Source organism: Columba livia, chromosome 23 (assembly GCF_036013475.1).
Source record: "Columba livia isolate bColLiv1 breed racing homer chromosome 23, bColLiv1.pat.W.v2, whole genome shotgun sequence".
NCBI classification, from domain to species: domain Eukaryota; kingdom Metazoa; phylum Chordata; class Aves; order Columbiformes; family Columbidae; genus Columba; species Columba livia.
The window spans coordinates 2,237,135-2,264,333 of record NC_088624.1 but is presented as its reverse complement, the minus strand read 5'-3'; the positions used below and the strand labels follow the sequence as shown (position 1 = coordinate 2,264,333).

General features: G+C 63.9%; 3 protein-coding genes across 9 annotated transcripts; 1 reads left to right on the top strand and 2 right to left on the bottom strand.

Annotated features, from left to right (window-relative positions):
- Nucleotides 1-1,077: 1,077 nt before the first annotated feature.
- CACNB1 (calcium voltage-gated channel auxiliary subunit beta 1) lies at nucleotides 1,078-12,867 on the bottom strand. 6 transcript variants are annotated; one of them, XM_065039450.1, is made up of 14 exons: nucleotides 12,254-12,867; nucleotides 10,977-11,063; nucleotides 9,425-9,544; nucleotides 8,485-8,607; nucleotides 8,236-8,372; nucleotides 8,066-8,142; nucleotides 6,856-6,875; nucleotides 6,642-6,722; nucleotides 6,493-6,551; nucleotides 5,564-5,673; nucleotides 4,695-4,846; nucleotides 4,516-4,611; nucleotides 3,725-3,910; nucleotides 1,078-2,757 (listed from the first exon to the last, which is right to left on the bottom strand). In XM_065039450.1, exons 1-14 carry the CDS (start codon nucleotides 12,338-12,340, stop codon nucleotides 1,600-1,602), a joined length of 2,493 nt encoding a protein of 830 aa, XP_064895522.1. In that variant the 5' UTR covers nucleotides 12,341-12,867; the 3' UTR covers nucleotides 1,078-1,599. The 6 variants fall into 6 exon arrangements, with proteins under 6 accessions (XP_064895522.1, XP_064895523.1, XP_064895526.1 ...); XM_065039451.1 differs by lacking the exons at nucleotides 6,856-6,875; nucleotides 10,977-11,063; nucleotides 12,254-12,867 and adding exons at nucleotides 7,687-7,835; nucleotides 10,469-10,609; XM_065039455.1 differs by lacking the exons at nucleotides 1,078-2,757; nucleotides 6,856-6,875 and adding an exon at nucleotides 7,687-7,835 and having other exon boundaries at nucleotides 2,773-3,910; nucleotides 12,254-12,864.
- A 1,803-nt stretch (nucleotides 12,868-14,670) lies between these two features.
- RPL19 (ribosomal protein L19) lies at nucleotides 14,671-17,990 on the top strand. Its single transcript, XM_065039459.1, has 6 exons — nucleotides 14,671-14,819; nucleotides 15,117-15,223; nucleotides 16,372-16,494; nucleotides 16,715-16,835; nucleotides 17,023-17,133; nucleotides 17,801-17,990. The coding sequence occupies exons 1-6, from the start codon at nucleotides 14,815-14,817 to the stop codon at nucleotides 17,922-17,924; spliced, it is 591 nt and encodes a 196-aa protein (XP_064895531.1). The 5' UTR covers nucleotides 14,671-14,814; the 3' UTR covers nucleotides 17,925-17,990.
- Nucleotides 17,991-18,879: 889 nt separating this feature from the next.
- STAC2 (SH3 and cysteine rich domain 2) lies at nucleotides 18,880-22,226 on the bottom strand. Of its 2 annotated transcripts, none has more exons than XM_065039458.1 (11): nucleotides 22,056-22,226; nucleotides 21,658-21,847; nucleotides 21,472-21,569; nucleotides 21,100-21,166; nucleotides 20,901-20,998; nucleotides 20,753-20,822; nucleotides 20,620-20,672; nucleotides 20,061-20,158; nucleotides 19,918-19,969; nucleotides 19,707-19,844; nucleotides 18,880-19,606 (listed from the first exon to the last, which is right to left on the bottom strand). In XM_065039458.1, exons 1-11 carry the CDS (start codon nucleotides 22,128-22,130, stop codon nucleotides 19,511-19,513), a joined length of 1,035 nt encoding a protein of 344 aa, XP_064895530.1. In that variant the 5' UTR covers nucleotides 22,131-22,226; the 3' UTR covers nucleotides 18,880-19,510. The 2 variants fall into 2 exon arrangements, with proteins under 2 accessions (XP_064895530.1, XP_064895529.1); XM_065039457.1 differs by having other exon boundaries at nucleotides 21,085-21,166; nucleotides 22,056-22,224.
- Between the last annotated feature and the right edge of the window lie 4,973 nt (nucleotides 22,227-27,199).

Sequence of the window (27,199 nt, the reverse complement as noted above, 5' to 3'; positions counted from 1 at the left end):
ACCCACTGCGCCCACGGCCTCCTCTGCATGTTCGGGAAGTGCCAGCAGCCCGTGCCGGACGGGCAGGAGGGTGAGCAGGGCGCTGGGGGGTTGGGGACACAGGGGGACATGATGCCGATGGGGCGCAGCGCCAGCATCAGCCAAATGCTGCGAAGCCAACGGGGCACTGGGAGGGCACCTGGGGATGGGGGACCCCCTAACCCGAATTGCCACCCCATGGCAGGAGCGCGGTGCCAGCGTGACGAGGAGTGCGGCGCGGGTGGGTGCTGTGCGCGGCGGCACGGCGAGCGCGTGTGCCAACGGCGGCTGGCGCTGGCACAGACCTGCCACGTCCCCCCCGGGGGTCTCGCCTTCAGCATCAACCAGATCTGCCCCTGCCAGGCCGGGCTGGTCTGCCGGCCCACTGCACCCACGCGAGAGTGAGTATGGGGGTTTTGGGGACCCCCCCCCCCACAAGTTGGGGAGGGGGACACCTGGGTCATGCGCTGGGTGGGGGGTTGGAAATAGGGCAGGGATTGAGGCGGTGGCACTGATGTCCCCATGTCCCCCCCGCAGGAAGGCGTTCGAGTACTGGCCGGAGAAGAGCGAGTGGAGGTGCCGGCAGCCCTGATGCCGCCGGGTTTATTCCCTGTAAATAGTGCGTCCCCACCGGGCCTGGGGGGTGAGCAGAGGGTCCCTGACCTCCCCCCGCACCGAGCTCTGGCCTTGTCCTGGTGTGACCCCGACTCACCCCATAGGACCCTTCCCCATTGCCGTGGGACCCCCATGGCGGGGACAGCGCTGTCCCCCGCGCTTTCTCCCGAGCGGGGGGCAGCGGGCAGGCGTGGGGGGGTCCTCGTCACCTTCCCAGCTGTACTGGGCGGTCCGGGGTCCGCGCTGAGCCCAGTGCCCACCGGTGCCCGTCCCCCCGGCAGCGGGGCAGCAGGAGCCCCCCAAATCCTGCGCCGGGGCTTCGTCCCTCCCCAGGAGCCGGGCAGGTCCCAGCTCCGTCCCCCCCCCGGGTACGAGCCGTGGGGTCACCGCAGAGCTGCGCCCACGCGTGTGTCCCCCCCACAGACCCCACCAGGCACAAGGGGGGCAGGTCTCACCGAAATGTTTATTACAAAGAACCAAGCGAGGGGGGCGAGTCCCCCCACACACCCATGAGAATAAATAAATAAAATACACTTTGTCGAGTCTTTTTAAATAAAGGTTGTGGAGTGACATAAATAAGGGACGTTCCTCCGCCCGGGGTGGGGGGGCCCCACTGGCCAGACCCCGGCTGCTGCGGGGGCAGGTGTGTCTCAAAGCACTTGGCGGGCAGTGACACTGAGTTCCACCCCCCCACAAGAAAAGGGGGAAACTGAGGCACGCAATGGGCAGAGGCAGCTTGGCAGCAGCTGGGTGCCCCTGAGCGCCCCCCCTTGGCGTGGGGTTGCAAGGCTGGTGGTCTGGGTAAGGCAGCAACCCCAGGGACCCCCAGCATCGCCCTGGGGGGGGTCACCCTGGTGTGGTCACCCCCACAGAGACAGGGGGGACAAGGGACACCTCGGGGTGGGCGCGGGACAAGGCAATGCCCCGGAGTGCTGGGGGGGGGGGGGGTGACATGGACAGACAGACTCACAGACAGACGGACAGACACAGCCGGATGGACTGAGAGCGGACAGATGTGGCGGGGGGGGGAACTGGCACACACCAGTGTGCCCAGGGAAAGGGGGGGCAGCATGGGGGCTCCCCCAGGGCAGAGGGACCCTGGGCTGCTGCCATGGCAGGCCAGGCTGGGCAGCTGTTAGCACGTGTTAGACCCCCCCAGACTGGCTCAGATTTGCCCCCCCCACCCCAAAATTCAGGCAGAGCCCCTCCAAGGCAAACACATGCAAACTGCCCCCCCGCCCCTGGCAGGCAGCACCCCGGGGCGGGCACCCCAAAGCCACACCACACGCATGCACCCCCCCCCAGCTGTTGGGGGGCACGGGGGGGCTGTGGGTCACAGCCCTGCGGGGGGGGCAGTGCCAGGCTGCAGGCACTGGCTGGAGGGGGGACAGCTGACAGGGACCCCCCCACTGCCACCACCAGGCCAGGGGTCCCCCCTGTGGCAAACAGCACCATGGAGAAGCGGGGGGACATGGGGGGGACACACGGCCCCCCCACACCCTGTGCCCAGGGGACGGGGACACGCGAGGGTCCCCTTTGGTCACTTGCTCTCCCTGTGGGGTGGGGAGGGCCCGAGGCACCGTGAGATGTTGGGGGGCTGTGGTGGGGGGGTGACCCCCCCACAGCAATGAGTGGGGCAGGGGGAGCCCCCAGGGCAAAGCTGGGGCTCCCTACAGCACATTTAGGCTCGGGGGGGGGGCACAAAGGCAACCGGTGGGGCTTCCCCACACCCCAAAACCAACACTGGGGGGGCACCCCCCACCCTAACGGATGTAAACGTCCTGGCCCCAGCCCCCCGCATCGCCCTGCTCCAGGGGCTCCGGCGGGGCGGGGGGGGCCATAGCGGTCCTGCCCTTTGGCTCGTCCCCGCGGCCCCCGGCTCTCGTCCTCGGCACCAGGGGGGTGCTGGTGGTTTGGGGGGGGCTGTGGCTCCTCGTCCCCGGGGTCCATGTCGATGTCCATGCAGCACGAGTCCTCCCGGCCGCCCGGGGGCTCCGAGTCGAAGGTGTCCTGGCGGGACAGGCTGCGGGGGGCCGGCGGGACGGGGGGGCCCTGCCCGTGGCCCCCCCCTTCGGCCGGGCCCTGCCGGAGGCGGCCGTGCTCCCCCGGCACCGGGTACGGACCCTGGTTAGGAGAATCAACCACACCGTGCAAGGAGGGACAGACGGACAGACAGACGGGTGGGGGGTTAGTGGGGGGGTGGGTTAGCTGTGGGGATGGCGGGGGGGCACATGCGCTCCTGCCCAGCCTGGTCTGCCCCTATGGCACCGCTCACTCGTGACATGACAGCAACGGGTCTCAGCCTGTCACCAAACGGCACCGGGGGGGTCACCGGGGCAGCATGGGGGTGTTGAGGGGGTGGGGGGGAAGAGCAGCATGGGGGGGGCTGCGGGGTGGGGGGGCTGGTGCGCCGGCGTCCTGCTCGCTGGAAGAATTAGCGACAGACAACACAGGACAGACGTCCCTCCCGTGCCCCTTGTCCTGGGGGGGCTGTGGACCCCCGGGGATGCTGTGGACCCCCCAGGCTCAGCATTGTGAAGGCCACAGTGGGGGGGGGCTCTGCAACAGCCCCCCCGAGCTCTGGAGAGGCCGTGGGGGGGTCCTGCACCCCAGCAGCCCCCAGGGAGGCACAGAGAAATCCTGAATTCTCAGGGGGCCCTGGGGGGGGGGTCCTGGGAGGGGTGGGGGCAGTCCCCAGGGGGGCTCCAGGCCTGGGGGGGGGTGGGGGGCACAGGACCCCCGAGGGACCCCAACTCCAGGGATGGCCCCCGCCCCAGGCAGGGAGCAGATCCCCAGGGTGCCCCCAAACAGGGACAGGGGGGAGCAGGTCCCCGGGTGGGGGGCGATCCCAGGGACAGTCCCACCCCTGGGGAGCTGCAGCACCCCCGCGGGGGCCACAAGTCCCCGGCTGGGGGGCAATCCCAAGGATGGTCCCACTCCCATGGGGCTGCAGTTCCCCAATCCCGGGGGTGTCCCCGCTGCCACGTCACAGCGCGTGCTCCTCGAGGGTTCCGGGGGGGCTGGGGGTGTTGTCGGCCCCCCCGCGCCCCCAGAGGCCCAGGTTCCTGCGCAGGGAGGTGAGCACCTGTACCTGCAGGTTGGAGACGGGCGCGGGGCTGGCGGCCAGGGCGGCCGTGGCCATGGTGCGGTTGAGCAGCGGGTTGGGGGGGTTGCTGCTGGGGGGGTGCGTCGCCTTCCAATAGGCCTCCAGGTACTCGGCCAGGTGCTCGCAGGCCTCCTCCAGCTGGTTCTCGTCCAGCACGATGTCGAACATCTCCTGGCGGTGGGAGGAGACTGTGGGGCAGGGCGGGGCAGGGTGGGGCCAATGGGCGGGGCTTCTGAACCAAGGGTGGGGCCTATAGGCTGGGGCGGAGCTTATAGACTAGGGTGGGGTCAACGGGAGAGGGTGGGGCAGGGTGGAGCTTCTGGATGTAGGGTGGAGCCTATAGACCAGGGTGGGGCTAATGGGGCAGGGCGGGGCTTCTGAACTTCGGGTGGAGCCTATAGACTGGGGCGGAGCAAATGGGCCAGTGCAGGGCCACGGTGGAGACTATAGACAAGGGCAGAGCCAATGGGCCAGGGCAGGTCCTCTGGATGCAGGGTGGAGCCTACAGACTGGGGCGGGGCCAATAGGCCAGGGCGGAGCCTATAGACTAGGGTGGGGTCAATGGGAAAGGGTGGGGCAGGGTGGAGCTTCTGGATGTAGGGTGGAGCCTATAGACAAGGGCGGGGCTAATGGGGCAGGGCGGGGCTTCTGAACCAAGGGTGGAGCCGATAGACTGGGGTGGGGCCAATGGGAGGGGCAGGGCGTGGCAGGGCGTGGCAGGGCGTGGTGGGGCGTGGCGGGGCGTGGCAGGGCGTGGCAGGGCGTGGCACACTCACGGGCGGGCACTGCGCCAGCTTGTCGGATGCCACCATCTGCACGTTGAGGTGCTTCGCCTGCGACTTGCCCCGGGACTTCACCAGCCGCTGCAGCACCTGGGGCAGCAGGTGACACCCTGGGGTGGCCACAGGGACCCGGCCCCACCACCCCTGACCCCCCGCTCTGGGGCTGCACCCACCTTGGGAGAGGTGATTTTGATGTAGACGATGATGGGGGCCAGGGAGGTCTTGGCCAGCTGGGCCGGGTGGTTGATGGTGTCGGCGTCCAGGGCCACGAGCTGCAGTGTCCGCGCCAGCTCGAAGATGCGCTCGGTCTCACTCTGCACCTCGGCTGCGGGGACAGGGGGACAGCGAGGGTCAGGGGGACAGCGCGGGGGGACGGTGAGCACGTGGGGGCTGTGGGGACAACAGGACAGCGACAGGACCAAGAGCGGTCTAGTACTGGGATCTGACCGCTCCAGCATCACCCATACGGACTGGGCGGGGGGTCACTGTAGATGGGAGGTGGCAGTGGGATCCCAGCTGGGTGACCAAGGGAGCACACACATTTGGGGTCTGGGGATCAGTGGGGCTGTGTGACTAGGGTGTCCCCAACCCCCAGACTCTGTCAGGGTGGCCCAGAGCCTGGCAGGGAGGATGGGGACACGAGGGGACGTGTCCCCCATTGCCCCCGCAGCTGGGGAGGGGGCTGCCGGGGGTCCGAGCTACATACCCAAGACATCTGTATCAGGAGCAGGGGAGGAAGGAAGCAGCGCGGAGGGGAGAAAACCCAAAGGAAAGGAGAAAAAGGAAAGAAAAACACAACAGAGAGAAGATAAAAGGGGAGGAGGGGGAGACACACTGAGTCAAACCGGCCGGGGGGGGGCACAGGACCCACAGGTCCCCCCCGTGTTAGTCGCCCCGTGGCGGTGAACCCCACGCCAAGCCCCACGGCGCAGGCAGGACGAGCACCCTTGGGGGACGGGTAATGGGACGAGAGGCTGCGGGGCTGATACAGATGGAGGCTTGGGGGGGTGGGGGTCGTTGTGGGGGGGCTGCGCCCCCTTACCCAGGCTGGAGCGCGTGCTGGAGCGCTCGATGATGGTGTGTTTGCTGGGGTTGTTGAGCACGGAGCGCTTGGCCAGGGAGATGTCGGCCGTCACCCGCGTGATGGAGATCCTGCCGCACCGAGGGGGCACCAGGGGGTGGGGGCAGCGACAGCGGGTGCAGCCCCCCCAAAAGAAAACACACACACACCTCCTTGAGGGGGGCAGGACAGGACCCTCTTTGCACCCCCTTCCTCCCACCCTGTGCACGGGACTGCCTGGAGTTGGGGCTGGGAGAGACCCCCCCCAAAATGCAAGAACCACAGGGCAGGGCTGAGGGTCTCCCATGGGACTAGGGGTCCCGTATAGGATTAGGGGTCCTTCACAGGATTTAGGGTTCCCCTTGTGGTTTTAGGGGTCCCACCAGGGGTCAGGGGTTCCCCTCGTGGTCTTAGGGGTCCTCCACAAGGGGTTAGGGGTTCCCCATGGGCTCAGGGCCTCCCCCTGTGGTTTTAGGAATCCTCTATGGGGTTAAGGGACCCCCATGGGATGAGGACCCTCCCACAGGGTTAGGGGTTCCCCCTGTGGTTTTAGGCGTGCCCCACAAGGGGTTAGGGGTCCCTCATGGGCTTAGGGACTCCCCCTGTGGTTTTAGGGGTCATCTATGGGGTTAGGGGACCCATATGAGATTAGGGGTCCCCTCATGGGATTAACTGTCCGCCATGGGGTTTTACAGGTGCCCCACAAGGGATGAGGGGTCCCTCATGGGTTTAAGGACTCCCGTCGTGGTCTTATGGGTCTTCCCTGGCGTTAGGGGACCCCCATGAGATTAGGGGTGCCCCATAAGGGTTTAGGGGTCCCCCACGGGCTTAGAGGCTCCCCCTGTAGTTTTAGGGGTGCTCCATGGTGATAGGGGTGCCCCTATGGGATCAGGGGTCCCCTGGCGTCTCACCTGCCATCAAAGCGATGCTTCAAGAAGTCAAAGAGGGCTTTCTGCATCATGTCCGTGACCTGGGGAGGGACGGACGGACAGCAGGGGGCTGGGGTCCCCCCGGGTGCCCCCCACAAGGCCCTGCCCCCCCCGTGCCCCCCACTCCTCACCTCGTAGCCCTTCAGTGATGGCCCCACCAGGATGATGGGCCGCATGGAGGGCACCACGTCGTACGGGGGCACGTGCTCTGCCTGCGGGACAGAGCGGGGGGTCAGCGGGGACGGGGACACACACGGGGGACAGCTCTGGGGGTTGGGGGGGCTGCAAGCGGGGGACACCCCATCCCTCCCCACGGGCCTCCCGGGGGGTCCTGACGCTACTCACCGACTTCTGCTTCTGCTTCGCTACGTCCCGAGAGGCCGCACGGGGCCGGGGGGGCGAGAGAAGACAAACAAGGCATGCGTGTTACCCGCGGGTGGGGGCACCGAGCTGGGCTGGGGATGCGTGTCCCCCCCAGGGGATGAGTGTCCCCCCCGGGGGGCTGCCCCATAAGCGTGTTTCACACAAAGCATCGCTCTGCTCTTAGTTAAATTTGGGGTGTGAGCGAGGGCTCTGCGGGACTTAGAGGGTGGGATGGGGGGGCTCGCCCCCACCAGCCCTTGGTGACCCCCCGGGCTGGACTGTGGTTGAGCCCGAACCCCTCCAGGTTCTGCCCATTTTGTGGGGGAGGAGGAACGGTCCATTCCCAGTCGCGGGGGTGACGAGAGCAGCAGTGCGGGTACACACCATGCGCACACGGGGGGGAGAGAGGCGGGGGGCACGGACTGATCCATCCCATGGACCATGAGGGGAGACAGCCACGGACTGATCCATTCCATGCACCATGGGGGGAGGGTACAGCCACGGACTGATCCATCCCAGGGACCACGGGGGGAGGATCAGACACGGACTGATCCATTTCATAGACAACGGGGGGGGGCGGTTCAGCCACGGACTGATCCATCCCATAGATCATGGGGGGGGGTACAGCCACGGACTGACCCATCCCATGGACCACGCCGGGGTACAGCGATGGACGGGTCCACCCCATGACCCATGGGGGGAGGCAGCCCCCCATGCCCCCGGCGGTGCCCCCACCAGCCGTCCCAGGCAGTGTTAGGGCAGGCAGGGTGCAGCAGGCGAGCTGGGCCGGGGGGGGGCAAGAGGTGCCATTACCTTCCTAAAGAAGGGGATGCGCTTGTTGTGGGCGGGGGGGGTGGTGACACTGCTCACGCTACTCTTAGGGGAGCGGTGGGTGTCCATGGCCTCCTCCTCCTCCTCTAACTCATCGGGGTCAAAGGCAAAGCTAGGCATGTCCAGGGCACCTGGGGACGGGGGGGCAGCCGGAGCCGCGCAGGAGGAAAGAACAGTGATAATGGTGATGGAAGAAGGGAAAAATGGAGATGGAGGGGGTGGGAAGAGCAGGAGGGTGGTGGGAACGGGAGGGGGAGAGCAGAGGAGAAGGGGTCCCTGTTCGGGGGGTACCCGCCTGCCTGCACCCAGAGGGGCTGGGGGGTGGAAAGGCCCCCCCGGCTGGAGCTCAGGCCGCTCTTACCGCTGGCCGGGGGGGTTGGCCGGCGGGTCCCGGTCACCACGTCACCCAGGCTGGAGCTGGAGTTGTCCCCTGATTTGCTGGACGGGAGAAGCACAGAGAGGGGGATGCGGGTGAGGGTGGGATGGGGGGTCCAGGGGGACCCGGGGGGGACAGTCAGGGATGAGTCCCACCTGGAGCTCAGGCGGTTCTGCCTCATCTTCTGCTCCTGCAGCAGCCGCATGTTCTCCAGCTTGACGGGGCTGGGGATGAAGCCGACCTCGCAGCCCTCCTTCACCAGCCGCCCGATCCACCAGTCGTTGTTGTACTTCTGCATGGGGGAAAGGGGCGAAAAACGCCTGAAACCCCCAAAAACCCACCCTTGGGGCTGTGACCCCCTGAGAGACCCCAGCCCAGCCCAGCCCCCCCGGCCCGGCCCCCACCTCCTTGATGTGCAGGAAATCTTTGGGCTCGAAGCAGATGGCCATGCCCTGCACCGGCACGTCGTCGCCGGCCGATGGGTTGTAGCCGACATTGGTCCGCACGGCAAACGCCACCGGCTTCGTCTGCCGAGAGGAGAGAGCTCGGCATCAAACCCCACCCCACATCACCGAGATCCCCCCGTAACGAGACCCACTGTCCCCTTGGGGCAGCACTGGTGTGACTGGCTGGGGACACTGGGGATGCTACGGATGCTGGGGACACTGGGGATGCTGGGGACAATGGGGACACTGGGGATGCTGGGGACACTGGGGACACTGGGGATGCTGGGGACACTGGGGACGCTGAGGATGCTGGAGACGCTGGGGACGCTGGGGATGCTGGGGACACTGGGGATGCTGGGGACACTGGGGACACTGGGGATGCTGGGGACACTGGGGATGCTGGAGACGCTGGGGACACTGGGGACACTGGGGACACTGGGGATGCTGGGGACTCTGGGGACACTGGGGGATGCTGCGGCCACGCCGCCCCAGGAGCAAACGATCATCTAGTCCAAAGAATTCCTAAAAAAAGGGAATTCTCTAAAAAATTCATTCTAGCCACCCAAGTCCTCCAGTGCCCCCCAAACAGCACAGCAGAGCTCCTCATGAAGAGCATAACGAGGGGCTCACTAGCTAATTATCCCAGTGCCATAGCCAAGGCACCATGGCTGGAGAACCCAGGCATCCAGGCTCCCAGTTCCACCCAGTAGCCGCCGCTCCATTCCCAGTGCCACCCAGGTGTCACCGCTGGAGGGGACGGGATGTCACGGGGACCACGAGCAGGGACAGCGCGGGGGGTTCCTGTGCCTGGGACCTATAGCGGGTCCCGTCCTGCCGGGGCAGGGGGTGCGGAGGGGCCTGGGGGGGTACACGGGGGGGCTCCATCACCCCCTCCCACCTTGGCTTTCTCCAGCTGCGCCATGGCCTGGCGCTCGGCCTCCTTGCGCAGCGCCTCCCGATCCTCCTCCAGCGACACGTCCGAGTCCGACGGGCGGCTGGTGTACGACTCCGCCGAGCCCTGGGGGAGCGGGGTTAACCTGCGCCGTCCCCCCCCGAAAACAGCGAACCCAGCCCCAAACCCGACCCCGCAGCCACCTCCACACCCCCCAGCATCTTCTCTCTAGGGCTGGTGCCCATCACCGTGGTCTCTGGGGACAAACAGCCCCCCCCCAAAGCCGCCCCCCGGTCCTGCCCGGGACACCCCCCGGGGTGACGGCGGGTCCGGCGCAGCTGTTGCCACCGCTCCGGCACGGAACGTGACACCGCGCCCGCGCCTGCGCCCGGCCCCGCGCCGCCCGGTACAGCCGGGAAGGTGACAAGGACCCCCCCATGCCTGCCCACTGCCCCCGGCTCAGGAGAAAGAGCTGGGGACAGCACTGTCCCCACCATGGGGGTCCCACAGCAATGGGGAAGGGTCCTATGGGGTGAGTCGGGGTCACTGCAAGATAAGGCCAGAGCTCGGTGTGGGGGGAGGTCAGGGACCCCCTGCTCACCCCCCAGGCCCAGTGGGGACAGTAACGTCACCAACCACCCCTGGGGGGGGGCTGCTCCCTACCACCCCTCTATAAGGCCCTAAAACCCCCCAGAGCCCCCCCCCGGAGCCCCCATCCTCACTGTGCCCCCTCCTTTCCAAACCCTGGCAGGGCGGGGGCCACAGCCCCCCAAGTGACCCTCCCCAAAAGCCACAGGGCAGAACCCAGCTGCCCCATCTCCTCCAGCCACTGCTGGGGGGCTGACCCTTCCCCAGACCCCAGCCCCAAGGAGGGACTTTTGTGGGGGGTCACTGGGGGTCCACACACCCACAGACCCCAAGGGTCCCACCAGCTCCTGGGACCACCCCCAGTCCCTCCCATATCCGAGGACATGAGGGCGGGTGGGGGTGGGAGGGCGCTGGGGGGCACACCGTGGGTTTGGGGGGCTGCGGGCGGGGGGGGACGCTCACCGGGGCGGCCGGGTGGTCTTTGGTGGCCATGTCCATGGCGGTGGGGCCGGGGGCGAGTGGGTCGCGCGGGCGCCGGGCTGGGACACCCGTGGGTCAGGTTTCAGCGCGGGGACGTTCGCGGCCGCCCCCGGGTATATTTAGCCCAGTGCCGGGCAGGGGGTGGGGGCCGGGGGGGGGCACAGGGGCCGCTGCCAAACCTGCGGCACTAAGGGGTGGATGGGGCTGGGGAGGGCAGGATTGGTGGCAGCTGGGGGTGTCCCCCCCCGACCCAGCACCCCCAGGAGGGGTACAGGACCCCAAATTATGTCAATATGGCGGAGTTAATACCCCCCAGCACCCAGCGCAGGGCAGAGCGGGGACGGGGGGCACTCAGCCACTGCAATGCCTGCGCTCCCCCCAGGCCAGGTGTGGGTGCAAACCTGGGCCCCCAGCTCAGTATTGGGGAGCATAAGGGGTGCCATGGGCAGGCAGGACCCCCCCAGGACTGCTGTGCCCCCCCAGCGCCCACCTGCCGCACGAAGCTGTTGGAGGTGGTGTCGGACGAGGTGCTGCCGTCCGAGCGCTTGAAGCGGCTCTTGCGTTTGCTGTACTTGCCCTGGGGGGGGGGAAAGAAAGGGGGAGGTAAGAGGGGAGCACTGGAATCATAGCATTTGGGGGGCAACTCTGCGCCCCCCCAGCCCCAACAGCCAGGGGTGCTCCGTCCTCCCACCCTGCAAGAAAACCCGGCTCCTGGGGGGTGAGAGAAGGGAAACTGAGGCAGGGAAGGGGACACCATTGGGGACACCCCCCCCAGCGCCAGCCAGCACCCACCCTCAGGACCCCCCCACTTCTCCCAGTGCTTCGTGCTGGGATGAACTGGATGTTACGGGGCTGCCCCATTGTCCCCCCTGCAGCTCCTCCTTGGGGGTGACAGATTGTGGGGGGGGGGGGAGAGGCTGGGACATGACAGGACAAGCGCGGCTGTCTCCCCCCACTGTCTCAGGGGACAGCTGGGCCCAGCTGCCACCAGCCGGGGGTGGGGGGTCCCCACGCTGGGCAGCGTTGGGTATTTTTAGGTCCATCGCCCCCCCTTAAAGCCCCCCCAGCCCATCCACGGCTCCCAGCAGGGGATGGATGTGGCTGGGACTCGGTGATGGTCCCTGGGCTGGGGACGGTGGCCCTGGGGTGGGGGGGACACCCAGCGCTGCACCCAGGGCATGTGTGTGTGTGTCCCCAAAAGAACGGTCACCCCAAAAGGCTGATGCCCCCCCAGGCTGCCGTGGGGGGGTCAGCACCCAGCCAGACCGTGGGACAAGGTGCTCCACGAGCCCACGGTGCACCCCCAATTTGGGACCAGCCAGGGACACACCCCTTCCCTGTGCCCCCCCCGGGTGAAGGGGACATGGCGGGGGGGGGGACAGAGTTTTCCCAAATCTTAAAAGTTTCCCCATGCACACGACACCCCCCCCCAGCACCCACCTCCCCACCCCAGCGTGGGCAAACCCCGGGGGTGGGTGGTTTTTTTTGGGGGGGGGGGGTAGCAGTGACACAGCAAGCGGCTCAGAGCCCCCCACATTCTCCAAATCAGGGGGCTGGACACCCCCTTCCCTTGGTGTCATGAGGGTGGGGGGGGGTGAAGGATTTGGGGCAAGCTTGGTTATGGGGGGGCACCCTGTTCTGCATCACCCCCGTTATGGGGTGCAGGGGTGCGGGGGGGGGGATTGATGGCGCTCGTGCTTTGCGCGAGGGTACCGACGAACCCCCCCCCGCCCCACGGCTTTGTCCCCAAGCCCCCGGGGGTGTCACCTGGAGGGTGGCGTTGTCCAAGACGTCCATCTGGATGTCCTGCGTGGAGCTGTAAGGGGTTCGGGCCATGTCGCCTTCCCGCACCATGGAGCTCGGCGGGTTTTCGGGGCGGGGGGGGGGACACACACAGACACACACGGAGAGAGGGACAAGATGATGACGGTGACGATGGAGCCCAAGGCCTGGCCCCCGCGGTGACGGGAGCGAGAGGAGGAGGAGGAGGAGGAGGAAGGAGGAGTGGGGAGGGATGGTGGCGGGGGGGACACGAGGGATGGTGGCGGCCGCCCCCGCCGCTCCAACCAGAGGGATGGGGGTGCGGGGATGCAGCCCCCCCCGCTTCCCACATCGGGTACCCCCACAGCGGCTCCTTCCCCTGGGGGGGGGTGATGAAGATCTAAATGGGGGGGGCGCACCCACTGCAGCCTTTAGCTACTCCCCCCCCCAAAAAAGATAAATGGGGGGGCACGGGGCCCCCAGGCTGTTGTGTGGCTGGGGGGGACACACAGGGGCGGCCGTGTCGTCCCCCCCCCCCAAAAATCAGGGCTTGCAGTGGGATGTGCCACAGGCTGGGGAATCCAGAGCCCCCGCCAAACCCCAGATTTCCCCTTTTACCCCCCCCAGCTGGGATCCCGCAGCCTCAGAGTGACCCACACCCCCCGGTCCCTGTTGCCCCCCCCCCCCAGAGAACCCACGGGGGCTGATCCCACGGCAGGATGGGGCTGAGCCCCCCACGCTCACCCCACACAAACGGCACCGCAGGAGCTGCCACCGGCTGTTGGAAACTTCAACATTCCTTCAGCCCCCCCTTGTCCCCCCCCATCCCGAGCGGGTGTTTTCCTGCTGTGGGACAATGTGCCGGAACAGCTGCCGCCTCGTTACCGTCATTAACTGTCACCAAACGGCGGAGACAAGACACCCAATGTCACCCCAGGGGGTGGTGGGTCCCCCAAAAATCTCAGGGGGGGCTGGAGCGTCCCTCTAGACTTTTTTTTTGGGGGGTTGCACCAGCAGCATCATCCCCACCTGGGCTGAAAGCTTTGGGGTCCCACCAGTCCCTTCACCCCGGGGAAGCACAGAGGGGACAAGGGGACACATGGGAGCACAGGGTGACACTTCCACAGGTCTCGGTGACACACGCACCCCCTTGTCCCCCCCCCAGCCCACACAACGGGCCAAAAACTTCACAAAACATCCATTTCCAGCAGCAAAACACCCCCGAGCCGCTCCGGGGCCGGTAACTCAAACCCAACCGCTCTCCGGTCTCGGGAGCCTTCGGATTTTGCTGTTTGTTTTCCGAAAACGCCGAGTGGGTTTTGAAACAGCAAAAGCCTGTGTTTATCTGTGTTTTTCCCCCAAAACGAACCAGAAATCTGTTGCCAGCGGCTCCTCTTCTCGCACCATATGTTGGTTGTGCCGCGGCCGCCAGATTCCCAAGGAGCCGCCGGCGTCTTGTTGGGGGTTTAACGGGGGGACTTTGGGGTTTCACCCCCAAGCTTCGGCCGTTTGAAGGGAGGAGGGAAAAGAACCGCTGCAAAATTACGGATTTGGGTGCTTAGTTAACATCCGAGTGGTTAAAAAGCATCGTTTTTGGTGGACAAGTCGGATTTAAAGTGGGGATTCGGCCATGGTGTTTTTACGGCAGTTCCAATCTATACATTAACCATTTCCAAGCTTTCCCTTTACCAGGAACTCCTCGCCAACCTGTTGCTGGGGAGGCCCCAGCACTTTTTGGGGTCGTTTCTCCAACACAAAGGCCACCGGTTGCCACGGGGCCCATTTCAAGCCTTGCTGTGGCACTTTCTGGCTGGGACACCCATGAAACATCCCCATTCAGATACATCCAGCTCGTGTGTCAGCCCCATTGCCGCCCCGATCAAGAGCTTGTTGCACCGGAACATACAAGAATCTCCCTTTATTTTCCACAGAAGCGGTGGAACTCAACCCATGTGTGGACACGAAGCAGGGTCTGAGATCCCAGAGCTCCCCGCACGACCCCTGGGCAGCCACACTGCTCTTTGGGGTGATTTCTTGGGAAATAGGGAATGGCTGCAGACTAACACGGGGAAAAATGGAGACGCCATTTAAAATTATAGAATCAGTCTGGCTGGAGAGGACCCTCAAGATCATGGAGACCAGTTAAGCCCCCCTGGTACTAATCCACGTCCTAAGAACTTAATCTCCGCAGCTACTGAACGTCCCAGTGCTCCCAGTTCCCCCCAGCTCCCCCACCCACGTGCCCCCCGCACCGCACCGCGCATGCGCGGAGCCCGCCCGGCCCCCTCCCCACCGCGCCGGCGCGGGCTGTACCACCCTGCTGCAAAGTGGGGGGGGCGAGGAGCTAAACGCGTCTCTTTCCCCACGTCGCGAGTGGACCCCTGCACCCCTCCTGCCCTTCCCCACGCGTAGCCCCACGGCGACTCTTTTATCCCTGCGCTTCGGGCTCTCCCCGAGCTCGCGGGAACGGAGCGGGGCGGGCGCGGGGTGGTACGTGCCACTCCCCGCGGCGCCGGCTGTGGGCGCGGCCGGTGCCGCCGTCTCTTCCGCTCAGCGCGGCCGCCGCCATGAGGTGAGCGCTGCGCTCCGCCACCTCCGCGGGCCACACGGGGAGCGGGGGGGCGACCGTCGGGGGGGCCGCAACAGCGGGGGGTTCCCAACCGCGCTGCGGGGCGGCTCCGGGGTCTGTGAGGCGGCTGCGGCCTCCTCAGGCCTGGGGGTGGGGTGGGGAGTGGCGGCTGGGCCGCGCGGGGGAGGGGGAGGAATGGCGGCCGGGCCGCGCTGAGGGGAGCGCAGCCTGAGCGGGGCCCTGCGGCCCTCGGCTGCTCGCTCGGTGCCGCGGGGCTGAGCCGGGCGCTGTTCTCCTCAGTATGCTGCGGCTCCAGAAGCGGCTGGCGTCCAGCGTGCTGCGCTGCGGCAAGAAGAAGGTCTGGCTGGACCCCAACGAGACCAACGAGATCGCCAACGCCAACTCGCGTAAGTGAATCGCGGCCCGCAGGCGCTCCGCACCCTTCTGTGGCCCTGGGGAAAAGGGACGTGTCAGGATGCAGGAAGAAGCTTTTTGGCTGGGGTGAAAGCTTTTCGGTTGCATCTGGGCAGGAACAGCCCCAGGTTCCAGTGTAGGTTGGGAAACTACATATTAGAGAGCAGTGTAGGGGAAAGGGACCTGGGGGTCCTGGGGACAGCAGGGTGACCATGAGCCAGCACTGGGCCCTTGTGGCCAGGAAGCCAATGGTACCTGGGGTGGGTTAGAAGGGGGTGGTCAGTAGGTCAGAGAGGTTCTCCTGCCCCTCTGCTCTGCCCTGGGGAGACCACACCTGGAATCTTGTGTCCAGTTGTGGCCCCTCAGTTCCAGCAGGACAGGGAACTGCTGGAGAGAGTCCAGCGCAGCCACCAAGATGCTGGAGGGAGTGGAGCATCTCCCTTATGAAGAAAGGCTGAGGGAGCTGGGGCTCTTTAGTTTGGAGAAGAGGAGACTAAGGGGGGACCTCATTAATGTTTATGAATATATAAAGGGTGAGTGCCATGAGGATGGAGCCAGGCTCTTCTTGGTGGCAAACAATGATAGGACAAGGGGTAATGGGATCAAGCTGGAACACAAGAGGTTCCGCTTAAATTTGAGAAGAAACTTGTTCCCGGTGAGGGTGGCAGAGCCTGGCCCAGGCTGCCCAGGGGGTTGTGGAGTCTCCTTCTCTGCAGACATTCCAACCCGCCTGGACACCTTCCTGTGTAACCTCATCTGGGTGTTCCTGCTCCATGGGGGGATTGGACTGGATGATCTTTTGAGGTCCCTTCCAATCCCAAACATACTGTGATACTGTGAAATTCCGACACTTGAAATGGAAAGGAATCCATCAGCAGGTTTACTAAAGTTCCCCAGTTCACTGACAAGAAGGTGCTGCTGGGTGGGTTCAAGTGGTGGGTTCGGTACGTGGTGTCCACAGATAACGAGCGAGGAAGAAATAGGAGGGGAACGGGGCGACTCCAGTAGCGCGAGGGGGATTTGGGAGCATCTGCCATGTCCTTTGCATTGGATCCTCCTCGTAGAGCCCCGACTGGAGCCTGTGCTTGCCCCATGTGTCCTCTTGTTGCACGTACATTGAACGCAGAGTTTCTTCCTTCAGGCCAGCAGATCAGGAAGCTGATCAAAGATGGGCTGATCATCCGCAAACCCGTGACCGTTCACTCCCGCGCCCGCTGCAGGAAGAACACCTTGGCCCGCCGCAAGGGCCGCCACATGGGCATCGGTAAGCGCTGCCTCCCCGCTGAGAACGGGCTTTACGTGGTCCACCTACAAGCCTATATTGAGCAATCATCTCCAAAAGTCTTGTGGAAGGGGCTAAAAACGCACAATTTGTACATTAATCGTTTTCTTCCTGGAGTAAAGAGGATTAAACACTTCAGCAGAAGCGTGTTGTTCCGCTGGCAGCAGCTCGGCCTCATTGCCACCGCGTTTCCCCTCTCTAGGTAAGAGGAAGGGTACGGCCAACGCTCGCATGCCCGAGAAGGTCACCTGGATGAGGAGGATGCGGATCCTGAGGCGCCTGCTCCGCAGATACAGGGAGTCCAAGAAGATTGACCGCCACATGTAAGTGTCCTGTGCCACGTCCAGCTTAGATCCCCCTTTCCTGCCGCCTGCAGCTGGTTCCTTGGTGAAAATAAACCATATCCAGGCACCGGAGAGCTGCTCCCGCATAACCCCAGCAGTTCTGTGCCTGCTCGGAGAGGATAGAACAGTTGCAGCAGCATTTACAGTCCGTTTTCTGCCTCTGCAGGTATCACAGCCTGTACCTGAAGGTGAAGGGGAACGTCTTCAAGAACAAGCGGATCCTGATGGAGCACATCCACAAGCTCAAGGCAGACAAAGCGCGCAAGAAGCTCTTGGCGTAAGTCCTGTCCTGCAGTTTGCATAATTGATTTTATTCCCCCACCCCCAGCACTGCCCCATGTCCTGAGAACCTCATGTCCGTCTGTCCAGCCCTCCAGGGATGGTGACTCCAGCACTGCCCTGGGCAGCCTGTTCCAATGCCCCACAGCCCTTTGGGGAAGAAATTGTTCCCACATCCAACCTCAACCTCCCCTGGCGCAACTTGAGGCCGTTTCCTCTGCTCCTGGCGCTTGTTCCTGGGGAGCAGAGCCCGACCCCCCTGGCTCCAAGCTCCTTTCAGGCAGTTCAGAGATCAGAAGGTCTCCCCTCAGCTCCTGTTCTCCAGCTGAACCCCCCAGGTCCCTCAGCCGCTCCATCACACTTGTGCTCCAGCCCCTCACCAGCTCCGTTCCCTTCTCTCCACTCGCTCCAGCACCTCAAGGGTTTTCTTGGCGTGAGGGGCCCAAAACTGCCCCCAGGATTCGCGGTTTGGCCTCCCCGTGCCCAGCACAGGGACGGTCACTGCCCTGGGCCTGCTGGCCACACTGTGGCTGCCACAAGCCAGATGCTGGTGGCCTTTTTGGCCACCTGTGCACACACACTGGAAACCGGGGCTGGGGATAAACCCCTTTCTCGAGGCTGTTTGAGTCTATTCCTGCGCATTCACAACCTCTTTCCGCTTGCAGCGACCAGGCCGAGGCTCGCCGGTCCAAGACCAAGGAGGCGCGGAAGCGCCGCGAGGAGCGGCTGCAGGCCAAGAAGGAGGAGATCATCAAGACCCTCTCCAAGGAGGAGGAGGCCAAGAAGTAAACGCTGTCTGTCTTGTGTACATAGTGCTTTACACCCGCGAGCGTCAATAAAACGCTGCCTCCGAGACCCCCCCGCGCAGTTTTGTGTTTGCTCGCGCTCTCGTGGGTTTCTGGAACTGGGAGGGAAGAGCTGGTGCTCCCCCGTCACCCCAAAACCCCTCCTGGTGGCCCAGGCAGCAGCTCCTGGGGTTGGCACGTCCCTGCGCAACATCTTCAGCTGGAGCTTCAGGATCCTCCACTGGAGGGGTCAGTCCTGGGGCTCGGGGCCCATCCAAACCCCCCAAGAAAGGGCCTGGCTGGGCCCCCAACACCCCAAAAGTAGCTGTGCCGAGATGGGAGGTGGCTAAGGGCAGTGCAAACCCCCCCACATCTGGGTCTTGTCCCTCCAGACACCCCAACTTCACCCCAACCCCCACAGTGCACCCCAAGCAGCTCCTTACCGAACCCACACGCTGCTGTCCCTGCACTGGGGACCATCCTGTGCCACAGGGGTGGGGGAACAGCCTCCCCAGGGAGGGACAACAAGCCCCCTTCCCCTGCTGGGGGCTTTATAAGGTGTGGGGGGGTCCCACCCACAGCAAATAGAACTGAGCCCCCTCCCACCTCATCACACAGGTGCTGGGACCACCTGGGCACAGGGCTGGAGGGGACGCTTGTCCCCAGTGTCCTGTATGTGCCCACACACCACGTCCCCATGTGTTGCCACCCCCTCCCTGTGCCAGGACACCCCTGTGTCCCCCCCCGCGCCCGCTCTGTCCTTGTCCCCGCTGTGGCTCCACCGTTGGTGACTCACCGCGGCCGGGTGCACCGTGACTCACACAACAGCGCCGGTGTCCCCGACGGGCGGCACGTGGGACCCCACGGGGACAGCGCCGAGACAAGGGGACAGACACCCCGGCAGCTCGGGGGGGCCCTTCCGCACCCCCTCGGAAAAACACAACCTGGTGGCCCCAACACCACGGCGGCAGCAGCCATTAATTAATTTAATTGAGGATTCTGGGGCTGGGCGCTGCCTGAGCACGGGCGGGTTATTGCTTGGGTGCGCTGAGCATGTGCAACACACGCGTGTTGGTGCACAGGGACAGGTGTGCACAGCGTGTTGGTGCACAGGGACAGGTGCGCACAGGGCACACACGTGTTGGTGCACAGGGACAGGTGTGCACAGGGCACATACGTGTTGGTGCACAGGGACAGGTGTGCACAGCGTGTCGGTGCACAGGGACAGGTGCGCGTAGGGCACACATGTGTCAGTGCACAGGTGTGTGCCCTGGGGTGTGCACGGGGATTTGCACGCCCGTGCTAGTGCACACACACACACACACACACACACACACGTGTGAGGGTTTGTGAGCAGCCATGTGGGTGACCCATCCGCGGGCAGTGTCACCCCCGTGTCCCCTGTCACCCCCGTGTCCCCTGCCCCACGCCAGCAGGGCCCGTGCCTCAGTCAGGACCCCGAGCGATGGGGACACTGGGGACAGGCTCTGGGGGTCAAGTCCCACCCCGACGTGGCTTCCTGAGGTGATCTGGGGGGGGTGGTGGCACCGGGAAGGGGACAGGGACACTGGGGGGGCTGGACGCTGCCCCTCAGATCTCGGTCAGCACCTCGGCGGGGACCAGCCCCCTCTTCCTGCCACTTGTCACCCGGACGAGCCCCTGTGTCCTGCCCACACCAACGCAGATCTAGGACAGACAGACAGAGGGGACATGGCGCTGCCAACAACAGCCCCAACTCGGTGCACCCCAGAGCAGCCAAGTGCCACCACTGGCAAGGTCCCCCCACCTGGTTCTCCCTGAGGCTGATGTGTCCCCTCTCCTTGTCACCCTGCACGGCGCGGCAGCTCCGCCAGACGCTCTCGCCGGGACGGACGCGCTGCACGAAGTTGGCCGGGAAGAAGCCGAGCCGGTCGCCCACCTTCCCCTGCGGCACCACCGCGCTGAGCCCCCCGCGCTGGCTGCGCCGCTGCCCCCCGGACCCCCCCGGACCCCCTGACCTTCCACCAGTCCTCGTTGGAGTCGTCCACCAGTGTCACCCTGTCCCCGGGCCTGGGGGGGAGGGAGATGTGGGGCAGTGTGGGGATGAGCCCCCAACTCCGCTGACCCCCGTGTGGGTCTGGCCCCCCGTTCCCCCACTCACTGCAGCGCCAGGTCCTGCTGCTCCTGGGGCACGAATTTGTAGAGCGCCACGTAGGAGAACATGGGGGCCCCGTCCCACCGCGCCGGCCCCCCGGCAGCCTGCGGACACAGGAGCCCTGCCCCACAGCCCCAAACCGGACCCACTCCCCCAGCCCCATGGCCCCAGACCGGACCCACAGCCCTGCCCCACAGCCCCAAACTGGACCCACAGCCCTGCCCCATGGCTCCAAAGCAGACCCACAGCTCCAGCCCTGCCCCATGGCCCCAAACCAGATCCACACCCCCAGCCCTATGGACCCAAACCGGACCCACAGCTCCAGCCCTGCCCCATGGCCCCAAAGCAGACTCACAGCCCGAGCCCTGCCCCACAACCCCAAACTGGACCCACAGCTCCAGCCCCATGGCCCCAAACTGGGCGCCCAGCCCTGCCCCATGGCTCCCAGCCCCATGGCAGCATCCACAGCCCCCAACACCCCATCCCTTTGTCCCACAGCCCCCGGGCATCACCCAAGTGCCCACTCCCCACGTTCACCCCCATCCTGCCCCCCCCAGCCCCCCACCTGCTGCCCGGGGCTCTTCTCCTCCACACTGTCCCTCTCTGCTGGGGTCACAGCTGCTGGGACAGACGGACAGGGGGACAGAGTCAGCCCTGACCCCCCAGATGAGGCCCCCACCCCAATGCCACCCCCTTACCGCTGCCACTCGGGCTCCCTGCATCGCTGGGGGTGTCCCCGCTGTCCTCCCCGGCTGCCACCTTGTCACCCTAGAGCAGAGGGAGGGCTCCGGGGGGGTCCCCACACCCCGCAGTGTCCCCCCCACCCCTCCCCGGTTCCGGGGGTACCTGGATGCCGGGGGGCAGCTCCGTGGGGCCGCTGCCGTGTGCCAGGGAGGTGCCGAACCGCAGCGCCTCGTACACCGGGTCCACCCTCACACCGGGGGCTGATGGGGAGACAGGGGGTGTCAGGGCCCCCCCCCCCCGCCCCAACCTGCACCCACAACGGGGGCAGCCGGGGCTGGGGGCTCACCTGGGGGGGGCTCACCCTGAGCGGAGCCCCCCTGCTCCGGCAGCAGCAGTGGCGAGCTGAGATTGCGGTGGAAAGCGGTAGCCTGGGGGTAAAACATTGGGGTTGGGGAAAAGAACCCCAACAAACCGGGGGTTTTGGCGAAAAAGATCCAGGGGGTTTGGGGGAAAAAAACCCAGAGGTTTTGGTGAAAAAAAAGGGAATTTTGGGAAAAAGCAGCACCCAGCACCCCTGGGCATCCTGGGTCGAGGGGGAAGAGCTGGGGAGCTGCTGGGGACCCCCGTGTGCACGGGGGGGCTCTTGCACACGCGTGTGCGCAGCCCCTGGGCCGGGCCCGCGCCGGGGGGTCCCGGGGGGGCTGCCGGGGCCGTGCCCCCCCGCAGCACGTACCGTCTTGCCGGGACATTGCTGGTGCGAGATCCCCTCGGAGCACCAGAGGTGCACCCCGGCCTTGCACGCCTTGCACCGCAGGCCCTGCCGCGAGTTCCCTGCGGGCAGCGGGGGGGGACACACGGTCACGGTTATGGGGCTGCACCCCCCCCACATCCCAGGGCCCCCCCCATGGCCAGCACCCACCCGCGATGAGCTGCCGGCACAGCTCGCACGGACAGTGCTTCTTGAACACGTAGTGCTGGAAGCCGTGGGGCCGCGGGGGGGGGGACGACGTGGGGTCCCGGGGCCCTGCGCCCCCCCGCGGGAACAGGTTCTCCACGCTCTTGCTCCGCAGCAGCGTCCGCAGGGACAGTGACCGCTTGAGCCGCTGCATCTGCCGGAGGGACCCCCGGGTGAGGGGGACACCCCCGGTGTGCCCCCCCTCGCTGCACCACCCCGGGGATCCTGGGGGGGGCGGAGCTGGGGCAGCTCCCGGGATGAACCCCCCCCTGGTTGGGACAGCGACACCCCAAAGCGGCTGGGAGCCCCGGAGCGGGGTGCAGGGTTCCCCCATCCCCGGTGTCCCCCCCCCCGCCCTGTACCTTGCTGCCGTGCCCGGCCCCGGGGGGCGGCTCGGGGGGACCCGCCGGTTCGTTGTCCCCGGGCGGCTCCGTCATGCGCCCCCCGCCACTGTCGCGACAGCGCCACGACCCGACGGCGACAGCGACACCTGCAGCTGCCGCCGGTCCCGCCCAGCGGGGGGGGAAGGAGATTTATGCTAATCCTTGACTGCTCATTGGCTGCCCCCCCCCCACCAGGGGGCGGGGCTTGCCCCCCATCACCAGGCGCTGCGTAGGAGGGGGGCGCTGGGGGGAGCCCCCGTCCGAAATCCCGGGGTGGGGGGGATGCGCTTTCGGAGGGGGGGCAGCACCCATAGACCCTCCCCGCATTTGCACCCAGGGGGGGCAGCACCCGTAGACCCCCCCTTTAACTCTCCATTCTTCTCCCCACATCTAAAGGGGGGGGAACAGCACCCACATTAACATCTCGTACCCCCCCACACTTAATACCTCAGACCCCCCCTATTAACACCCGGAGGAGGGTTTAGTACCCTAGACGAGCAAACCCTCTTTTTCTCCCCAAAATGAGCCAAACCGGAGGAATTAAAGAGCTGGCACAGGGCGGCTTTGGCTCCGCGCCCCAGACTGGAATGGCTGGGGGGGGACAGGGGGGACAGATGCCCTTGGCTGGGCTGGAACAAGGGGACAGGGCATTGCTGGGGGGGACACGGGTGTATTGACAACAAACATGGGGTGTGGACCCCCCCACCCTGCAGGGGGGCAGCAGGACGTCCCCTGGATCAGCGTGCTGGCAAAGACACGAGGGGACAGCAGGACAAGGACGGACACGGGCCCATGGCTGGGGGTGTGGGGAGAAGGAAACACCCCCGACCCCCCCCCCAGCAGCTGGAGTCTCGTCCCGAGTGTCCCCTCCACAGCCGATTCTCACTGTCCCCACGGAGATCGCAACATGGGACAAGTAGCTACTTATATATATCTTTTATATATACATATATATATATATATTTATGGCTGGGGGCATGGGATGGGGAGAAGGAAACACCCCTGACCCCCCCACAGCAGCTGGAGTCTCATCCCAAGTGTCCCCTCCACAGCTGATTCTCACTGTCCCCATGGAGATCGCACATCACACACATGGGACAATTAGCTACTTATGTATATATATATATATTTATATATTTACTTGTAGTTAATGGCATTATTATACCCCCCCGGTGTCAAGGAAAGCACAAATTACAATATCATGAAAATAGTATTTTATAGCTCTATTATATGTATATATAACCAAGGGAGCGCGTGACAAGGTTCCAGCCCACGTGTCCAGTGTGTGGGACCGAACTGTGAGCCCACCCGTGTTAAAAGTGTGTTATAAATACCAAAATGCTCAGTCCTGCCCCCAAACCTGGGGGACACAGCCCCACCCCCCCCCCCAGGGGGGACACGGAGCCCTCGGGGTTCAGATAGAGGGGGAAAAACCCCCGTTGGGGGGAAATGGAGGTGATTTCAGCGGCATCTTCAGGGACGGAGGAAAAGGCTCATTGCAGCGGGGACAGAGGAGGTGACAGCGGTGACACCCGTGCTGCGGGGTCCCCTCTCTATGGGAGCCCTGGTGACAGCAATGATGTCCCCAATTAATGCAGAAAGTGGCTTTTCCCCCTTGTCTTAATGCTTTGTCCCCAAGCTGCAGCACAGGGACCTCAGCACCTGGTGCTGTTGCCGGACACGGGGAGGACGGGAACCCCGGCGGCTCCTTTGGATGTCAGAAAACAAAGCAAAATGCGAAAATCCACCCCAAAATCCCCCTGGCCTCACCTACAAACCCCTTATTCAGAAAATGAGGTGTTTCAAGGCTCATTTTTGGGGCGCAACCCATGGAGACTGGAGCAAAGAACCTTGTCACACCGACCTCCCGTCCGCCCCCCGAATGGTGATACCATGGGCCAGCCACGAACGGGGAAAAACAAGACAATGATGTTTAGAAAATAGGGATTTGTCCAAGTTTCTGTTTGAAATAAGCGCCGTGACAGCATGTGGCACTTGCCCCATCCTCATCCTCATCCTCATTGTGCTGGGAACAGTCGCTCACCCCATCCTCATCCTCATTGTGCTGGGAACAGTCGCTCACCCCATCCTCATCCTCATTGTGCTGGGAACAGTCGCTCACCCCATCCTCATCCTCATTGTGCTGGGAACAGTCGCTCACCCCATCCTCATCCTCATTGTGCTGGGAACAGTTGCTCACCCCATCCTCATCCTCATTGCGCTGGGAACAGTCGCTCACCCCATCCTCATCCTCATTGTGCTGGGAACAGTCGCTCACCCCATCCTCATCCTCATCGTGCTGGGAACAGTTGCTCACCCCATCCTCATCCTCATTGCACTGGGAACAGTCGCTCACCCCATCCTCATCCTCATCGCACTGGGAACAGTCGCTCACCCCATCCTCATCCTCATTGTGCTGGGAACAGTCACTCACCCCATCCTCATCCTCATTGTGCTGGGAACAGTCGCTCACCCCATCCTCATCCTCATTGTGCTGGGAACAGTCGCTCACCCCATCCTCATCCTCATTGTGCTGGGAACAGTCGCTCACCCCATCCTCATCCTCATTGTGCTGGGATCCGTCACGGAATTGGGGTGAAAAGTGCTGCTGGGTGTTGGAAGATCAGAAAAGCCTCGTTTTTGGTCATTCAGCTGCTATTTCCCGTGTTCCTGCTCCTCGAGTCCAAAAGCTGATCCAGTTTATGGCAAACCCGTTGATTTTCGAGGTGGTGACGCAGGGTCCAGCCCCTTCTGTACCTGGGGGGGCAGGTTCTGCGTTGGTTTGTGAGGGTGAGGAAATGGCCAAAATGCAGCAAACAGCCTCAAATTGAAGGTGGGAGCCCCCGTTTTGCGTCACTTACCCCCAAAATGACATGATAAAGATATTCCTTTAATGACGGACACTACACCTGCAGAAACGGGCACATGCACGTAAACTCCCCAACGCGGCCCATGTCAAACCACCTGCAAAAGGGTTTATTTCCCCTCTACAAAGGTGTTTTCCTAGAAAGACGCAGCTTGGAAAATGATGTTTATTGGAGTTTATAAATACAAATGTAAGGGAGGGGCCATTTGAAGATGGATAATTGGCTTAATTGATGGATAAAGGACACTGAAGCGGTTGGGGCTGCCTTGATGCTGCCACCCTGACTGAGGAAGGGGAGAGGAAGGAAGGAAGGGGAGAGGAAGGAAGGAAGGGGAGAGGAAGGAAGGAAGGAAGGGGAGAGGAAGGAAGGGGAGAGGAAGGAAGGGGAGAGGAAGGAAGGAAGGGGAGAGGAAGGAAGGAAGGGGAGAGGAAGGAAGGAAGGGGAGAGGAAGGAAGGAAGGGGAGAGGAAGGAAGGAAGGGGAGAGGAAGGAAGGAAGGAAGGGGAGAGGAAGGAAGGAAGGAAGGGGAGAGGAAGGAAGGAAGGAAGGGGAGAGGAAGGAAGGAAGGGGAGAGGAAGGAAGGAAGGAAGGGGAGAGGAAGGAAGGAAGGGGAGAGGAAGGAAGGAAGGAAGGGGAGAGGAAGGAAGGAAGGAAGGGGAGAGGAAGGAAGGAAGGAAGGGGAGAGGAAGGAAGGAAGGAAGGGGAGAGGAAGGAAGGAAGGAAGGGGAGAGGAAGGAAGGAAGGAAGGGGAGAGGAAGGAAGGGGAGAGGAAGGAAGGAAGGAAGGGGAGAGGAAAGAAGGAAGGGGAGAGGAAGGAAGGAAGGAAGGGGAGAGGAAGGAAGGAAGGGGAGAGGAAGGAAGGAAGGAAGGGGAGAGGAAGGAAGGAAGGGGAGAGGAAGGAAGGAAGGGGAGAGGAAGGAAGGAAGGGGAGAGGAAGGAAGGAAGGAAGGGGAGAGGTCTGTTACCCTGGGATGCACCTTTATCTTCAACCACTCTGAAAATGGGAGCCAGGAATTCTGCAAATGAAGCGGCGGAACCAAAGAGAGAACGACCCACATCACTGAGGATTTGAGCAAATATAAGGGGTTACAAAGCACTCGACGGGACCAGCGCTGGCAGGATCCTCCCAAACACGGCGCTGGGTTCCCCCCGACTGTGTCTGCACAGATGGGTTGGGGGAATTTAAGCTGTAGACGATGGGGAGATGGTTTGGGTGGCACCGAGCGACCCTTCCCAAACAGCTCAGAGAGCGACGGGAGCAGTGGAAGCAACAGCTCGTCCTCAAAATGAACCCGCAGGGGAGAAACAACCCCCGGGCGCTAAACCAGCCGTTTCCCCGCTGGTGAGATCCCCCGGCACGACGGTGACGCCGCGTTTCGGCAGCGGGCGATGGACCATCCTCCTGCTCCCTGTCGGGGAACCGTCACAACACCCGATTCCTCCCGTTCCGCACAAACCTGCTGAAGGTGGAGCCGCTCCTGCCCCACTAAACCCGCGTGTCTGCCCACCCGTCACACCACGAGGCTGCGGGAGATCACGGAGCTGCGGGTGCTCCTCGCACATGGGGTGATTTTGCCTGAAACACCTGGAAATGAGCGGCCATGGTTCCTTCTCTCCGGGACAAAACACTTACCTGTGGGTCTGCAGGTCATGGAAACCCCACGGGCAAAAATAGGACCAAATTTCCAGGATTTCTTCATCAGGGCAACAAGCAAAAAGCCTCGACTTTGCTTTTTCTTGGGGGCAGAACGAAAGGACAAGAGGAGGAGGGGACTTAGAGCCACTCGAACACAGACTGTAACTATTTCCCTATATCAAGAGTTATGTCGCTGGGATAAAACCTGAGATGCGTAATAAATCCTCGCTGATAAAAACAGGCCAAGGAGCGGCAAGAGCTGAGCAGGTAGCGCAGCTCATCTCCAAAACACGTTACGAGCTCTTGGTAAAAAGTGTGGGTTTTTTTGTCCTTTTTAAATGATCAATTTGTAACTTTTGTTTGGTAAATCTCAGGAAAATGACTGAATTAGAAACCGGTGAAAAAAAGCACGATGTAGGGAGGGTGAAAACAATAAGATCCTGACATCGCAGATTTCAAAGCTGGATCACAACCATCTCAGGGAGGTTCTGGGCTGGATGGTACGGAGCACAGGGATGAATGAAGGGGAGCGTGCTCGGCGGGGAGCGCAGGGAAGCGCAAGGAAATCACATCTGGCAACAGCTGCTGTTCCATCCCCTCACTGACAAATGGACACAAAAC

Coding starts and splice junctions, on each gene's coding strand:
- RPL19 (XM_065039459.1), top strand. Junction 15,224..16,371: donor GATCGCCAACGCCAACTCGC/GTAAGTGAATCG, acceptor TTCTTCCTTCAG/GCCAGCAGATCAGGAAGCTG. Junction 17,134..17,800: donor GCGCGCAAGAAGCTCTTGGC/GTAAGTCCTGTC, acceptor TTCCGCTTGCAG/CGACCAGGCCGAGGCTCGCC.
- CACNB1 (XM_065039450.1), bottom strand. CDS start 12,340: ATGGTGCGGGAAGGCGACATGGCCCGAACCCCTTACAGCTCCACGCAG. Junction 9,545..10,976: donor CCAACAGCTTCGTGCGGCAG/GTGGGCGCTGGG, acceptor CCGCTCCCCCAG/GGCTCGGCGGAGTCGTACAC. Junction 4,847..5,563: donor CAGCACGCGCTCCAGCCTGG/GTAAGGGGGCGC, acceptor CTGTCCCCGCAG/CCGAGGTGCAGAGTGAGACC.
- STAC2 (XM_065039457.1), bottom strand. CDS start 22,130: ATGACGGAGCCGCCCGGGGACAACGAACCGGCGGGTCCCCCCGAGCCG. Junction 20,673..20,752: donor AGGGAGCCCGAGTGGCAGCG/GTAAGGGGGTGG, acceptor CTGTCCCAGCAG/CTGTGACCCCAGCAGAGAGG. Junction 20,159..20,619: donor AGAAGAGCCCCGGGCAGCAG/GTGGGGGGCTGG, acceptor CTGTGTCCGCAG/GCTGCCGGGGGGCCGGCGCG.